Genomic DNA, 16744 nt, shown 5'->3' on the forward strand with positions numbered 1-16744 from the left:
AGGTATTCTGTATCACAGAGTGGTATTTTTGTGTTGTTAATTTCTGATACGCTAGAAAACAGACCCCGGCACTTTGCAAAATTGGATTTTCTGTGCAGCTGGTATTGAAAGGCGTGCTGAAGATGTATGAGTGACAACCACATTGAATTTAACATGAAATAAGTAGCACCCATTTGACTTTCAAATACATTGTAATACCAAGAGAGCATTCTATTAGGTTTAGGACATGTAAACACTTCCTCTCAGGAAAAAGCAATTAGAATTAACATACACAGAGCTGACCTGCCCACTTACAATTAGGGTAAGCAACTAAACTACTACCTGTTTTCACACACCAGATCTGACACTTGTAATTGCATACATTCTTCTCCAGTGCCATTTTTGGGCATTGAATTTTGTATTTGGTCTCTTTTAGTCTATTAAGGAGCAAACAAAAATTGTAATATGCATACACTGGACTAAGGCAGATAAAACCCAATACCACCTTTCCAAAGATCAGACCAAAATAAGCCCAATAGCACATAGCTGTACACTATGAAGACATTATAAGACTTTAAAAATACAAATTCTAATGATTGTATAGAATCACAGGCCAAAATCGGCCATCCAGCAGTCTGAGGTAGTAGTTCTGGAAGACCTCTCTCCTTATTTTGCTAGGAATCACAAACTCTCATTTTGTGGTCTCTATGCCCAAACAGCCTCCAGGCACCACAGCACCCACCAGTCTTTCCCTGTTCACAGAGAGCAGGTCCAGCAGGGCCCCTCCCTAGGTCAGTTCACTCACCAGCTATGTCAGGAAGTTGTCTTCCATACACTCCAAGAACCACTTACACAGTTTCCTATCCACTGCAATGCCTTTCCAGCTCTGGTAAGCTGAAGTCCCCCACATGAACAAAGGCCAGGAATTGTGAGACTTCTCCCAGCTGCTTACAGAATATTTTGTCTTCCTCTTCATCCTGTCTGGGTGGTCCATGACATACTCCCACCTTGGTATCTACCTTGTTGGCCTATCCCCTGATTCTTACCCATAAGCACTCAAACCTATCACTACTATCATTAAGCTCTGGATAATCAAAACACTCCTTAGCATAAAGGTCTACCCCACTGCCTCTCCTACTTTGCCTATTCCTTCTGAAGAATCTGATGCTTATACAAATCACAAAACTGAAAATTACTGAGAAACAACTAGGAAAGAGAATGTCTGGAAGTCCATCACCTGAACTCTGAAGAACTTCTAGAGGCAATAAAGGCAATAAGCAAACAAACTTACATAGATAAAACATTGGAAAATTAATATGTTCATATACATTGCATATAAATATAGCATAAAAAAAGCTTTACAGGAAATATCAGTGCTGGTGAAGACTGGAGCTTCATCATATATTTATTGTAAAGTTACTTAACCAACTAAAAGACACATGATATCTGATAATTTTAATTTGATGATGAAATGTGTATCTAGAACCAGGTAGGGTGAAAGCTTGAATTCTTTAACTTCAGGATTGTTTGCTCTCAGGTATAATTGTACACAAGGATTAACAGCGTACATGACTGAGTTTGCTGCTTAATGTGTCAGCTGAAGAAAAGGAGACTGTGTGACAAGTTCAGTGTTCAAACATGTGGCTAAAGGGCTGAAAGAACTGGAATGACAAGAATGCTGCTAAGCACTGTGACTTTCAAAATACTTGTAGCCCTTCACTTCTGCAACCTGGTTACCTCTTGGTGGCCAGTCGCCTACAAATGGCCAAAGTCAGTGGATTATTCATAAAAGCAATGGTCTACTGGTGCTCTGGATTTAACAGGTATGAACTCTATCATGTCAGAACTAGTGTGTCAAAGCAAATATTGGTTTTGTTGCTCACACTAACGGATGGGGCAGATCAGTTCAGTGAACATTAATCCAATTACTCATTTCCCCAAGAGTAAGGTTTATGGTCATATACTTTGCATGTGCATTCATTAAAGGGCACAGTTAAGATTGCTCAAATGCACTAATTGCTTCTCCATACTTTAACATGTTTGGATATTCTCTAATATAACGCTGACTATGAAGAGTCTGGGTTATAATTCTCACGATAATTACAGCACTCCTGTTACAAAGTTTGTTGTAAATTATGAATATGTGCTATTAACCTTGACTTCAATTTAACATCAGTGTTGTCTGAAAACTACACTGACATTTGAGGCCAAGTGCCTAAATGATGTAAAGTCACTTACCTCTAGCTGGGTCAACAAAGCTATGCTAACTTAGATTATACATTATTTTGCCAGCTCTAAACACTGGGGTCAAACAGCAGCACTAATCTACAGGGTAACACTGTGCACATTACACATATTAATACAGTTAAAAGAGTTACTAGCTTTCTACCATCGATTTCCATCTTGAACTCACCTATTTTGAAGCAACCATTCCATTGTCATGGCATTGAAACTAGTGAAACATTAATAGATACACATAACAGTATCACTACAGGCACTTTATATACTTGCAAATAGTGGAAGAATATACCAACAAATAGTTCATGTACTTGAGAGTCTTTTGAAATTGCCAAACACTTGGTCACTAAGCAAGTAATCTTTTAACAATTTTCAAATGTGTTTGTTCGTGTGTTTGTAATAACAAAGTACTTCACTGTTAAATTATCTACAATGTATCTGAGAAGGCATCTTTATATCTATCCCCATCACCAAGAGGAAATACAGATGGTTGAGTTAATTTATAAATACTTATGAAAATGTTGATCGTTGGGAACACTTAATTATTTAAGGAAATTTGTTATAAAAACCATTTTTTCGGTATAATATGTAAAAACAGCCACATCAAATATTCATAAGGATGGAAATGATAAAAAATTGCAGTATGAGATCAAGATTTTAAATAAACATTTTTTCTTGCTAACAGCTAGAAGCAGCTGCTCTGTAAAGTCATTAAGTCTACAAAATTTAGCTGCAGATTCCCGGTATGTGTTTTCATCCAGCAATGACACCATTTGCATGTGTTCACAGAAACTAATGCTACATACTTTAAAGAATAGTAGTTCAGGGGTGTTGAATAGAAATTCAGGATAATAGTAATTCTATATGTTAAAATATGATTTTATCTTGATTTAGTATTTTTAAAAATGCTGCAATTTGTGTCAAAAGTGGTGGAGAAAAATACATACACATATTTTTCCAGAAGTTAAAGTGAATAAATATTTTTTTCTGTAAATACATTGATTTCTATTTTAGAATATACAAATGTATACTTTTTTGACTTAATCCCATTAAGAGCTCTTTGGTGACAATTATGAAGTAACTGACCTAGCAAAAATGAACCACGACTTAGGATGGTTTTGTAACCCAATATTTAGGTGGCCCAATATTAAAAACACAGTTTTCAAAACACCCTTTTTTTTTCACAGAATCACAGAATACAGAATGGGTAAAGTTGGAAGGGACAACAGTGGGATCCTCTGGCCCAACCTCCCTCAGGGTCAAACCAGAGAACATGGCCCAGGATTATGTCCAGACAGCTCTTTAATATCTCCAGCAAGGGAGACTACAAAACCCCTCTGGTTAACTGTGCCAGGGCACTGTCACCTGCACAAGAAAGAAGTTATTCCTCATATTCAGCTGGAACTCCTGTACATCAACTCCCTGTACATCAGCTTTTGCCCATTGCCTCTTGTCCTATTGCTTGGCACCACCAAGCAGAGCCTGGCTCTGTCCTCTTGACACCTCCCGGCAGACACTTATGTACAGTGATAAGGTTCTCTCTAAGTTGTCTCTTCTTGCGGCTGAACAGGCCCAGATATCTCAGCCTTTCTCGTAAGAGAGATGCTCTAATCCCTTAATCAACTTTATTGCCCTCTGCTGGACCTCCTCCAGGAGCTCTGTGTCTCTCTTGTCCTCAGGATCCCAGAGCTGGACACAACTTTTCATATGTGGCCTCACCAGGGCTGAGCAGAGGGCAGGATCACGTTCCTGCTGGCAATGCTCTCCCTAATGCCCCCCAGGATCCCACTGGCCTTCCTAGCCCCAGCACCCACTGCTGGCTCATGGACAGATGGTTGTCCACCAGCACCCCAGGTCCTGCTCCACAGAGCTGCTTTCCAGCAGGTCACTCCCTGCCTGTCCTGGTGCCTGGGGTTATTCTGTCCCAGGTGCAGAAGCTAGCACCCTAATTTTGGAAAATCAAATATTTTCAAAATTATGGTTATAAAAGTGGAGTCATCTAAAATGCCAGTATCTTAAAAAATTAGCCATATGAATGCCTTTTAATGGATGCATCAACTCAGTGATGAAGAACATCTCCCCATTCCAGAAAAGTCATGAATTATGACTCTGCATTGTGCTTTCACAGAATTAAGTCACACCACAAAATATTTGTCATATTTCAATTTACATGAAATTCTTAAGAATAAAACATTTCGCTTTTTATAGAGAAATTAGCTACATACCTGACAGGAGGAAACCAAACAGTCATTCCTACCAACAAGATTAACGTCATCTTTTAAAGGAAAAAAATTACAATCATATATAATGACATATTCCCTGTGCCCACCAGCTCACTTTTTTTCCTAATTTTCAGAAGCACTGTCATCATGAGATGCCAATGTTAACTTACAACACAGTTAGAAACCTACCTTTCAATAAACTTCATGGCTTCTTTTGTCAGTCTCTGAGTAAGGTTCTCATAGGACAGTGGCTGCTGGATAATCTGATGGTCCCTCATTAAAAAGCAGTTTAGTTGTCGAAATTGATAGAAGAAAAAAATCAAAACCACAAGTGAAATTGTGATTATTAACAAGAAGTAACTCAGAGCTTGGAAGGGTACTTTGAGAAGGCCAATGTACTGCACTACTGCCAAAGACACAAGGGCGATTCCAGTGATTTGGACTGGGATGACAAGGTCTTTCTGAACACCTTTTAAAAATACACTGCCTTGGCCAGGTTTGCAGTCTCTAAAATTGGTCACAGGAAGGCCATAAAAGTAATCAAATCCATGACTGAGGGGGTGGTGACAGAAGTCATTATTGCTTTCACAGTTCATCCCAAGATGCCACTTTCCTACAAAGAGAGAAGGACAGGGAGTATTTTTGTAGTTAAATCATCAAACTTACTTTTAATGTGCATTATTTAAAACATAAAGCTGTCACTATCTGGCTGATATCCCCCTGCTCCCAGCATTTATTGTGTGGATCACTATTTTCTATTGAAAGTTTCATTGTGCCTCCATCAAAGATTTTTTTTTCTTGTCTCTCTCTTCATCTCAGTTAGAAACAGATTAACATGGCTGCTGCTGAAGAACATTAAATTCTGAGTGGGCTAGTAGATCACTGAAGAGCAACAGAGCCCTAGCAGACAGATACCTTTGGAAATTAAGCATGTGTAGTTGTCATAAGATAATACTGTTTTGTAGCAGCTACTGATTGAAGAGGAAGAACAAATATGGAAGTACAAAATATCTTTTCTGAAGTTTTTCTGGCAAATAATTTGACTAGTTAAAAAGAGACAAAATAATAATAAAAAAAAAGCAACAAATAGAAAATAAATCAATAATAGGAAAATTATTAAAACATTTATTATTTAAATGATTGTGGAATCTCTGAAATTGCCAACATCCTTCAAAATATACATATATATACAAGGCTGATTATTTTGTATTTATATTTCATATATATAAATTAAAACAACAGTAACAAGTAAATTGCTGTCAAATACTCTCTCTCACAGCATTTTATACCACTAGGAAATCGCTCTAATTCTGCAATAATGTTGGACCCTGTGTGACCACTGAGTCTGATTTGCATTATACTAATACAATCTATATTCATGTTGATTATGGTAAGTATCTAGATAATTCATTCTATGACTCAGGTACAACCTCTTACCACATGCTTATGCATTGCTTAGCACAACAGACCTAACTGGTAGCTGCTATTTGAATAAAATGCATAATTATAAAAAAAATTCAAATTCAGTTAAGCTTATTGAGCTAGCTTATGGCTAGAGCTATGCCTTTGCTCTCAGCACAAAAACATGCTGAATAATTTAAAAAAGCATGCTGGCCTTGACAAAACAGATAACACTATATACTGCTGGGCCAAACTTTATTTATTTTTCTGAATCAAACACCTAAACATGACTGGCATAATTCAGGGATTGTGATTGCAAAAGAAATAAACAAGAAAAACTACAAATCCAGTAAGTCTTCATTCCCATAACTTACCCCAAAGAAATTTGAAATACTTGTTTCAGAGAATTCAAAATATTCATGACAGTAAATGTAAAACATAAAAAAAAAGCATATACAGAATTTTTCCCTTTTTCAAACCAAGCCAGCTTTTACACAACTGTAAGAGAGTCCTGATGCAAACAGTCCTGAACATCTCCTTCTGGGTCTCCAGAACAATGTATTCATCCTGCACTTTTTCCTTTGGCTGTGACAAATGCAGGTACTGCAGTACCAACGAGGGTGAACATGGGGATCAGTTCTGCTTTTTTAAAATTTAGCAAATTAGGTGGATGTACTTATTTCTCTTCTACTAATAACAGAACTGAGTTATAGGATGAGAATGTCATATGCCTAAGTTTGTCTGTCAGCAAAGGTGGAGAAAAAGCAGAAGTCTTGAATCTGAGTGCTTAGTTGAGTTCAATTGTCCTCATAAGTATCTTGATGGTCTTAAGTTAAAAGTAACTTCTGTATATCATCATAGCAGGTATAAAACATTTTCAGGTCTGCTTATGTGCCAGTGAAATTAAGGCCTCTACACATTTCTCATTTCATCAGAACTTTTCCCTGTCAGATGGCCCCTCATCTGAAGTGGTATTCTCCTGGTGGTATTCTGCACAGAATGGTTCTGGTCACTACTTTTGATACAGTCCAGTAAAAATTATTGTGGTCAGTAAAAAAACAAGCAGTACATACCATTTTATTGAAATTTCAGAAGTTATAATGGTGCTATAAAGGGCTAGGTAAGGCTGGAACTCTGATTTTCCTTCCCAGCACCCAAAGACACAGATTTTTGAAAAGAAATGCTTCAATTTTTCTCTTATGTTTGAATGAGTCTCTTAATGGAATAATCATAAATCAGATGTGTAACACAGTGAGCATGAAACAACTGTCATCAAGTTAGATTTAAAAGTAGAGGCTTATAATCATGAACATAAATGCTCTTCTGGCTTAATTTTTTTTTTTTTTTTTTTTTTTTTTTTTTTTTTTTTTGCTATTATAGGTTAATCTCAAAGCACCTATAATTCAGTAAGAAAATACGAAAAATAAACTCAAGCAAATTAAGTATACCTTCAAGGTCACTTCTTATGATACATAGTGGATTTTTTAACTGGATCTCAACTACAATCCAGGATAGAAAAACCTTGCAATAACAAATTAGGGCAGGGAGAAATATAAGTCCTATTTTTATCTAAAGACTTTCTTTAGCAAGCACAACAAATTGTTCAATGTCAAGACAAACTTGGGCCTCAGAAAAAGATTTGTTGAGAAGCAACTTAAGCCAAGCAAAGCAGAGATCAGGTTAGCAGGAGAAACAACAGAAGCCCCCACTCAAATTATATTGGGAGCTGTGATGGAATGACACAACTGCCATTCTCAAATGGCTGGGGAGGTAGAAGGTTTTGATAGATCCTGCACTACTCTGAAAAAGCAAGTGATGGCTGGGTGCACAATACATGTTTTGCTTCACTCCTTGTGACAATAACCCCTGCCTTGAGCTAGTGCTTGAACAGATTACTGTAATGTGCTTTAGATTCTGGGGCCCTTCTGAATCTGAGAGCAATGCAAAATGCTCTCATCTCTTTGCCAAGTGATGCTTCATAGAATGGACACTTCACATAAGCATCATAAGCATTTCAACAGATTCTACCAAGCTTTTGAGTGAAATTTATGCTGTTAATTGTAAATTATGAGTACCGTAATAATTTCAGACCTAGGCTTTTTTCCCTCTCCATCAGCCACAATTAAGACTTCTGCAGAACGAAAGCAATGCAATGAAAGGCAAGTGGAAGTGAGAAGCAAGTCCTATTCAGCCAAGAAATTTCACTTGAAACTCCATTTTTCAAAATGCAGAACCTTAAGGACACTACAGAAATCCATGTTTCCCCTGTATTTTTCCCTCAGATAGTGGAAAAAGGAGAAATACTGTAGTGGTTTTGGTACAAAGACTGATTTTTATGTAATGATAAATATGTTTTGGAATGATTTTGTGGTTTTCGGACAAATGGCAAGGTACAAGATGTGGAGCAAGATGCAAACAGAAATATTTTATGTTCTTAGGAAATATATTTATTTGAAGTACATAGCAAAATTTATAAGAAGTGTATGTACATATGGTATTAACATGGACAGATTTTAGGCTGTTTTATGAATAACTGTGGTATTAACTCCACTCCATAGACTCAGTCAATCTTGGACACCTTACTACTGTGATGTGCCCAAACATTAAAATACTTCATTCTGAAAGAAATAAGTACCAGTTATCAATTAGTATTTTAGCTTTGGATATAAGCTACATAAGTGGATTTTAAACTTCTCTGGATGCTGGACAACACACTGGATAGCAACAGTGATGAAATTAACCTTTACTCTACTGTAATTGAGTATAGCAGTAGTTAAAATACTATCTATCAAATTTAAGGGGAATTTTTGTATTATGAATTGCTATTTCCAACAAAACACCAGCATTTCTTCCTACTGGTGAAATATTATGTATTCTATGCATCTGCTTTTTTTGATAGAACTTTGTTGTGTTGCAGATCTGATTGTGTGCTTTCCTGACAGATCTATTGGTTGTCACCTTCTTTATGTCACAGGGGAAAACAATGAGGTAGAAAAGTGTATACATAAAGTAGATTTATAGATAAAATATACTTTGGGACATATCAAACAAAAGAAAGCACATATTCAGAGGAGAAAAAAAAAATTAAAAAGAAACAAAAATGCACCTAGGGAAGAAAAATACTGTCCTCAGAGAGGAGATTGACCAAAAATATAGAAATGACACTACAGGCTTGAGGATCAGAAAGGCTTCAAATTAACCTTATGCCAATCCATCACTGGTGCAGGATATGACAATTAATTTTTTGGGAACTGCTGAATTAGATTGAACCAAGCAAAGACTCCCTGACCTAGACCAATATGATGTGATAAGAACACCAGCAAAAGCAGAAAATATGCTGGCTGTGAATCAGACTGTCTATCTAGTCTTCAAATCTACATAATTTTTCTTTTTGTCATTTACATATGCTTTATTGCTAATTTTAATGCACTTCTTGATTTTTGGAAACCTTCATTATACTCTAAGGATATGGTAATATTACATTTTATGGTCTCATAGCTATCACTCAGGCCACTTGGAAGAATTTTTCATTAAGCATCATGGAGAGAACTTCTGGAGATCTAAGTGGCAAGCTGTCATGCTGCAGCAAAATTAGTTAAAAAAAGAACATTAACTGGGTCAGCCCCAGAAAATGAGTTGTATTACTGTGCTTGTTACAAACAGAAAAAACCCAGTCTTTAATTGAATACGGAGAAATAGAAATCAAGTCCACAAGGAACATGACAAATTATGAACAGCTTTTTTTTCAAACTATGAACTATTTGAACTATGGTTCAAATATACCTACATTAAATACATTTCTGATAAGAATTTCTGGTTTTCTATTTTCATTCTTTCAGGACATCATGGTATTTTATGCTTTATAAGACTGAGGTATAGCTAAGTAGGATTTTTAGTTAGAACGCTTACACTGGTTTATCTACATAATACAGACATTTTTTGAACACTGGCAGGAATTGTTATCCTTGCTAAACACCCTGGGTTTTTAAACAGAAATTACTCTCAAAATTGCAAGTTTCTGTTTCATTTAAAAAACAAATTGCATGCATCCTTCATCTAAATCAATTTAGTAATATTCCAGTATGATATTCTCTGTACAACTATTCCCTGGCAATTCCAGTACAGAAACACATTATGTAATACAAATTAAACTTCTCAAGAATCTTCTAAAATATAAGCAGTGTGGAATAAGTCAGTGGCCAAATTAAGAAAAAAACTCAGAAACCTTTAAAGTTATACTTTTATGACATTAATTACAATTCTATTTAATATTAACCTAGTATGATTCCTTTTGCCCATCACTGGATATTTATGCTGCTATCAGTTTTCTGAACTATCTTTATAATGAGAGAGAAATACCTTTTTATATGAAATATCTACCAAATAATTTGAGAAATTTCCTAGAAATGTCTCCATTTTTGTCTGATGACTTAGATGGTAACCCAGGTACAGCATTATTTACTGTATGGGAACACTGGTGAAAAACAAGCACAGTGCTGACTTGCACCCCTGTGATCAACCCCTCATTGTCTCTCTGATGTAATCAAACTCCTATTTATACTGATAACTTTTAAAAAGCTTGAATAATTTTCAGTTTGTTCGTCATGTTTCTTCAGTACCATGCAAAATGAGACTATAACTACACAAGTGAATTAGACATACTTACCTGACTAGTGTTTCACACAGGCATGGGAATGTGCTCAGCTTTGTTCCAGAAAAATAAATTCATTATGCTGTGGGGCAGAAAGGCTTAATGCAGGCCCTTAAAAGCCTATACAGGAAGTTAATGTTCTTTTCATTGAAATGAAAGAAAACAGAGCTGTGCATGCCTGCAAGTTTACCTATTAGAGCTGTTGCATAACCTTTCTGCTTCAGGAGTTTGGAAAAAGTTATTTCTTCAGAAGAAAGTCCCCCAGAAGAGGCAGAAAATAAGAAGACACCAACTCGTGAGAAGGCAGCCATTCCTAAATACAATAAAAATGAATGAGACCAGGATAATACAAAGAATTTCCATTCATTAGTCCTGCATGCACCTTTTTGCCATAGGTGGTATCACTTAAATGACATATTACAATCAGACACTACGTGTTGCAAGTGGAAGGTACAATCATCCATTTACATGAGTGAGGTATTTCCTGTATTGACACCAGAAACAGACATGGAGAAAAAAATTCTGAGCTTATAACCATGGGACCAGCCATCACATAAACAGCTGTAGCCTCTTTTGTAGATTTTCTAAGGTATAGCAAAATTTTAAGAAGTTGATCTTGCATAATTTATTTTTCCTGTACACAGGGAGGGAAGGAAGATGAGGACTAAGTGAGATCATTCCCAAGTTCTACTTTGAGAATTTCCCCTGTCCTCATATGTGGTTTTCTACAAGCCTGTAAGGTTTTTTGAGAGAAGTCATATTGAAATAGGGCAGTCTTACTTCTGGGCATGTAAATATCATGAGGTCAGAAAGAGCAAGAGGGAATCTGATCCTGTAAATAGAGTGGTTTGAGCTGTCAGCATTGATGGGGTGCTCCAGTGGCATAAAGACACATTGCACACTGAAGGAGTGCACTAAAGGAGCATCAGGTACCGGCTAACAAGACAACATCTAAATAAGGCACAGTAATTTCTATATGCTAAAAGTCTGAGAAACACAAATGAGCTTACAAAGTGCACTCAGGATGAGGAACTTGAGAGCTCAGGTTCATGAAAATTAGATTACTAGGATTCCAGATGAGAGCTGGCACTGAAAATAGACAGTAGGAACAGAGAATATCTATGCAAATCTGTGCAGATGTATCTTCAGGAAGTCTAAATTATGCAACTGGATGATTACAGTGCCCAAGTTACATGACTGATGTAGACAACCAGAATCCTCCCTCAGGTATCCCTTGTGGTTACATGAGAAAATGACTCGTTAGACTGGTTTATTAAAGAGAGCTCAACCTACCCTTCAAATGCTGCCTTCAGTTTTTCACCCCAGATAGTTTTGCTGATCAATGCTTCAGATAGCTTCAGTCATATATTTATCTATATTTTACTTATTTATATTTTTTTATATATTTCAAGCTCTTGTAACTGAAATCAGTGTAATTCCATTATCAGAATGAAAGTACAGAAGCATGATTTATATTTTTTTTCATCATTACCTTTCTCTGAGCTTGTCTTATCCAGTACAGCATTTTGGAATCTTTTTCTTTAGCTCTATTAGCAGGAGATTTATATTTCTAACATTTTTTCCACATCATGATTCTAGTGTCTTCTATAATAAGCGTTTACTAGTTCTTCACTGATATTGGGAAGCAGTCCATATTTAGAAATTTTGTAACTTAAGTAAGACAAAGTTCAATTTTTGTACCTACATGGAAATGATTAAGTATGTCTGAGAGCTGATCAGTGAAGAAAAAAATTAGTTCAAGTCTTAATTTTTCAGAAGTAAGAACAAGCAACAAAATGGAAAATGACCTGTGACTTTACCTACAGTAATATTAATAGCAATGTATCTGTAACAGGTATATAAAATTTTCCTTTGCAGATGAATTTAATGGAAAATTTAGCAAGTTATATTAGCTGGCACTTTTGCAGAAGCTTGTTACTTGATTTGAGTGAGCACGAACGTATCAAGTAGGCTCCAGAGTCTTGCTTTGCTTTCATTCCCAGAAGCAAGGACAGGATGTTTTACCACTAATGAACAAGTGATCTGATTAATGTATAATGATCCTTGCTAAAAATGATGTTAAGGGAATGTTAAAGTTGCATGGCTAAGCACTGAGAGGCTCAGTCCCAGCACACTAAAATAAACAGACTAGATCTTCATGGACTCAAATAGGCTTTGGATCAGGTACTTTGAAAGTAAGAAAAATTAAATGCATGTATTCACAAGATACTTAGTGCCGTGTATGGGTAGATATGAAACAAAAATAATCCTTCAAATAGGTGAGATATTTTTTACTCTCTTCCCAGTTTTCAGGGCAACTTGAGTACTTTAATGAACTGTCCTGCCCCTACCTCCCCCCTACAAAAAAAAAAAAAAAAAGAAAACCAAACCACAAACCCAAAAATTTTTCTTGATGCCTTGTGAAGGCTGACCTAGAAGAGAGACTAGACAGAGCTAAAGAGTAAAGTAGGTATTCATTAAGAGGCCTCAAATAGATCCACCTTGGGTAGCACAACCCAAATGGCCACAAAATGGGCAACAGGTCATGGGTTCTTACATTTTTATAAGTTTTGGTCCATTAGCATATTGGAGCTAATTGTCCAATTACATCTTTAGACCATGAAGTCCCACCCTTCTTGTTTTCTCTCTTTTTTCTCTCTTTGGTCCACTGTTGTTTATGCTCTTGGGCCTGAAATCTAGATTGGCTGTCCTTGGGCCCCCAGCTAGAGAAGGAATTGTTTTGTCTACCTATTCTGTAGAGAGAGCTTACTATCCCCTAATATGAAGCCTAGACTTACATGCTAAAGCAGTATAGAATCTGAAAAATATAAAAGCTAAAACCTGAGGCATCAGTCTAAACAAAAAGGTTTAGCAGAAATTGAAATGTCTGAGAAGAAGTATTTACACTAGGTTCTTCCACTGAGTCTTTCTAGATGCATCTCTGTGGTGTTCAATACTTGGGCTGCCCACCAACACAGTGGGAGCAGCCTGAAAGCAACTGTGGAGGCAGGCAAAGAGCCTGGGGTCATTGCATAGTGGAGGAACTACACACAATCACAGAGAATCACAAGAGATGCTTAATTGGAAGGGACCTACAGGGATCTATGAATTCAACATCCAGCCCTTCACAGGGCATCCTCAGGAGTCACACTATGTGCCCCAGAGTATTGTCCAAACACTTCTTGAACTCTGTCAGGTTTGGTGCCCACAGCTCTTGAGGTGAGGCCACCCTAGCACAGAGCAGCTCTCTTGCCCTCAACAATCCCCTCCGTTGCCTGGCTGGTGATGTTGTGCCTGATGCAGTCCAGGACATTAGATTAAATGTTGGCATTAAATAACCACAGTCAGATTGCTTTGTTGCTATTTAAACAAAAAAAAAACTTTACTCACTAAATAAACTTTATCTTTGGGTCAACTCTTCTGAAATGTGAAAATTCCCCATAGATGTGAAATATTTTTAATGTAGACCAACTCTGCTGAGCTTGATCAGTCACTGAAAGGACTGATCATTTACCATTACTTAATCTCATAATAATAAACAAATCAAGGAAGGCCAGACAAAATACCTGCATACAGTTTACTGTAAATAAAATAAAATATTTATATATAAATAAAGTAATGGGATTTTACCTGATCTTATAGGATATCTCCCTGTCAGGAAAGCTGCCCTGCTTGGAGTACAAAGTGGGGATGCTGCTATATGCTGAGTAAGTGTCACTCCTTCCTCTGCTAGCCTGTCAATATTAGGGGTTCTGGAAAAACACAAGCAGATGAAAAAAAAAACCAAAGATGGTTATTTGGATACAGGCATGGTAAGAACAAGGCATCTGAAGCAAGAACTATCAGGAAAATCCAGTAAAAATTTACCATATGTAAATTATCAAATGCATGGTGGGGTTGCAATTCCAAATACTATCATGTCAGATATTTTTAAAAGGGGCGTCTGAACAGAGACACTGTAACATTGCAGCAAAAATCTTTTTGTCCACTTTCTTCTATTCTTCATGGCCAGTGTTAAACTGCAACACCTGGACCTATAGTATTGCAACGCTTTTTAATGTGTTCCTTGACCAGAACTGTAATTTCTACAACATTTTTGCTTCAGTAATGAGGGTAAGAGAGACTAGAGAAAGGTTGTGCTTCCTTGCTCCCTACTTGGTGCCTCTTCAGTTTCTCTCCAGCACAGGCTTTTTGGGGTAGGGATAATGTTGTGTGGTGCTATAAGCTATTAGAAGAGATTCAAATGATTATGAGTCTGTGTTATGCTCTATATTAACAATATCTACATGTCTGACATGATTGTGTCTGCTATATTAGACCCAGGGGCAGAACCTAGCTTCCATATCTGTATGGGAAACTTGTCTGTGACCTGGCTCATCATGCAGATTAAAATTGGGTCCTGCAGGAAGAAATCCTATGTCCTTGGTTCTACAGATAAAAATTACTAACGCAGACTGGCCAGCAGCTGCAGCATGCTCTAATAGCTCTCTGACCCTGGAGATTAATGACCATGACCTCAAGGCACACTAGTGCTCCCATCATCTAAGTCTGAATAGTCAGAAACATTAATTTTCTAGTGGAATTATTTTCTATCTGTAAAGTCACCTACTGATAACAATCACTAGGATGAAAATTCATCATATTCCAAAAATCTAATTCTGAATTCTCTCAGCACAGAATATAGATCTTGAGGTTGTTCTGGTGCCTGTGAGGGGAGTGATCCAAGCATCAATGTTCTATGTATTTTTCCTTGTTTAAAACCTGAAGCTGTAACTTGGTTTGTATTTTTTTCTGAGTTATGAGAAGATTTTACTTCTAACTAACTATCAGCAGGAAAAAGAGCATTTAACATTTGACAGACAGTGCTTTTAGTCTGAATGTTTTATTTAACTTTGCACCACTGAAACACAATGGCTAGATATCACTTGCTCTGTTTACACAACCATCACATCTAAGCTGGTAGCAAGAAACATCCCAGGGCACACTAATGTATTATTCAAGTATATTAACATTTGCTTTAATTAATACATTGACTACTGTATGAAGATAAATTAAGGGCAAATATCAGCTCTTTATTTACAGTTAGTTAACAACAAGCTTGTCCCAAATCATGAGTGTTTCAAAATACTTTTAATGCATAGTACTTGTGTCATGTATATTCTAGAAGAAAATTGTTGATTATAACTCTCTAGAGCTATCCTTATTTGGTTGGTTGCTCAATCCTCTGTTTATAATGCAACTTTTCAGCAGGATAAATGCATTAGCTAAGACTTTGGTCAAAAAAAGAAAATAAGGATTGAATATTCAAATCTCTGGAAAAGTTAATAAATTTGATTACTCATAAAGAAACCTAATCAAACCTCTGAATATTCTAGCATTTTTAGTTTTAAAAATCCATTGAAAACTAAATATAAAGCTATGACTCCACCAAATTATCATCCTACCTTAAGGTTCTGTTCCCGTAACATCCCAGGTCTCCAATACCAAGATCATCAGCCATCAGTAAAATTATATTGGGCTTTGAAACACTGTGTGTTTTGATGCTGTTTATGGCACACTGGCAAATTATTAGAAGAAAAAGGAGCCCCATCTTCCTCCTGGTGTGTAAGAACACGTGGAAAATATAATAAATAGATTGTTAATATAATTTATTCTTATCATTACACTTTGCATAGTGAAAGAGAAAAAGAAAGATTGAATGCTTTTAGATGGTGCTTTTTTTCTTGGAATTTTTTTAAAGCATTTTTTTTCTCTCACACTTCTTAAAAATAAAAATGCATATTTTAGTATATGGGTATTTTTTCCTTCCACTCCTTTACACAGATAAAGCCTTTAAATAAAGACAAATAAAGAACTAGGTACAACCTCAGTGGCAATTTTGCATATACACATGCACAACTATAAAGCAATAAATCATAAGAGCTAACAAAGCTTGGGGATTTTTTTATCTTTTGTGTGCATGTTTGCTTTTTTTTTTGTTTTGTTTTGGTTTTTTTTTTTTTTTGGTTGGTTGGTTTTTCTTCCCAGCTACAAATATTATTTAAGTAATACAGAATCTGAAATCATTTAGGACCTAAACCTCCAAGGTTCACTGCAAAAAAAAAAGTTAATCAATTCCACTAACAAAGTAAATTACTGAATTTCTCTTCAACAATGGGGAAAAAAAACCAGCTGAAGTTTCTGGAAAATTATAAATATTATGGAAAAGAGAGTGAAGAGATGCACTATGAAATTATTGTAAGGAGTGTTTAAG

The 16744-nt window shown here is 36.3% G+C and overlaps 1 protein-coding gene across 6 annotated transcripts in view; it reads right to left on the reverse strand.

Annotated features, from left to right (window-relative positions):
* STS (steroid sulfatase) overlaps positions 1–16744 on the reverse strand; it is a 107182-nt gene that overhangs the window by 67181 nt on the left and 23257 nt on the right. For all 6 annotated transcript variants that reach the window (XM_077173299.1, XM_077173298.1, XM_077173300.1 and 3 more), the window contains 4 exons: positions 15936–16088; positions 14122–14243; positions 10682–10804; positions 4629–5052 (listed from right to left, as the gene is read on the reverse strand). In XM_077173299.1, the coding sequence (XP_077029414.1) occupies positions 4629–5052; positions 10682–10804; positions 14122–14243; positions 15936–16081 (815 nt within the window). In that variant the 5' untranslated portion in view covers positions 16082–16088. The remainder of the gene's footprint in view (positions 1–4628; positions 5053–10681; positions 10805–14121; positions 14244–15935; positions 16089–16744) is intronic.

The sequence above is a fragment of the Agelaius phoeniceus genome, chromosome 2, assembly GCF_051311805.1.
Source record: "Agelaius phoeniceus isolate bAgePho1 chromosome 2, bAgePho1.hap1, whole genome shotgun sequence".
NCBI classification, from domain to species: Eukaryota; Metazoa; Chordata; class Aves; order Passeriformes; family Icteridae; genus Agelaius; species Agelaius phoeniceus.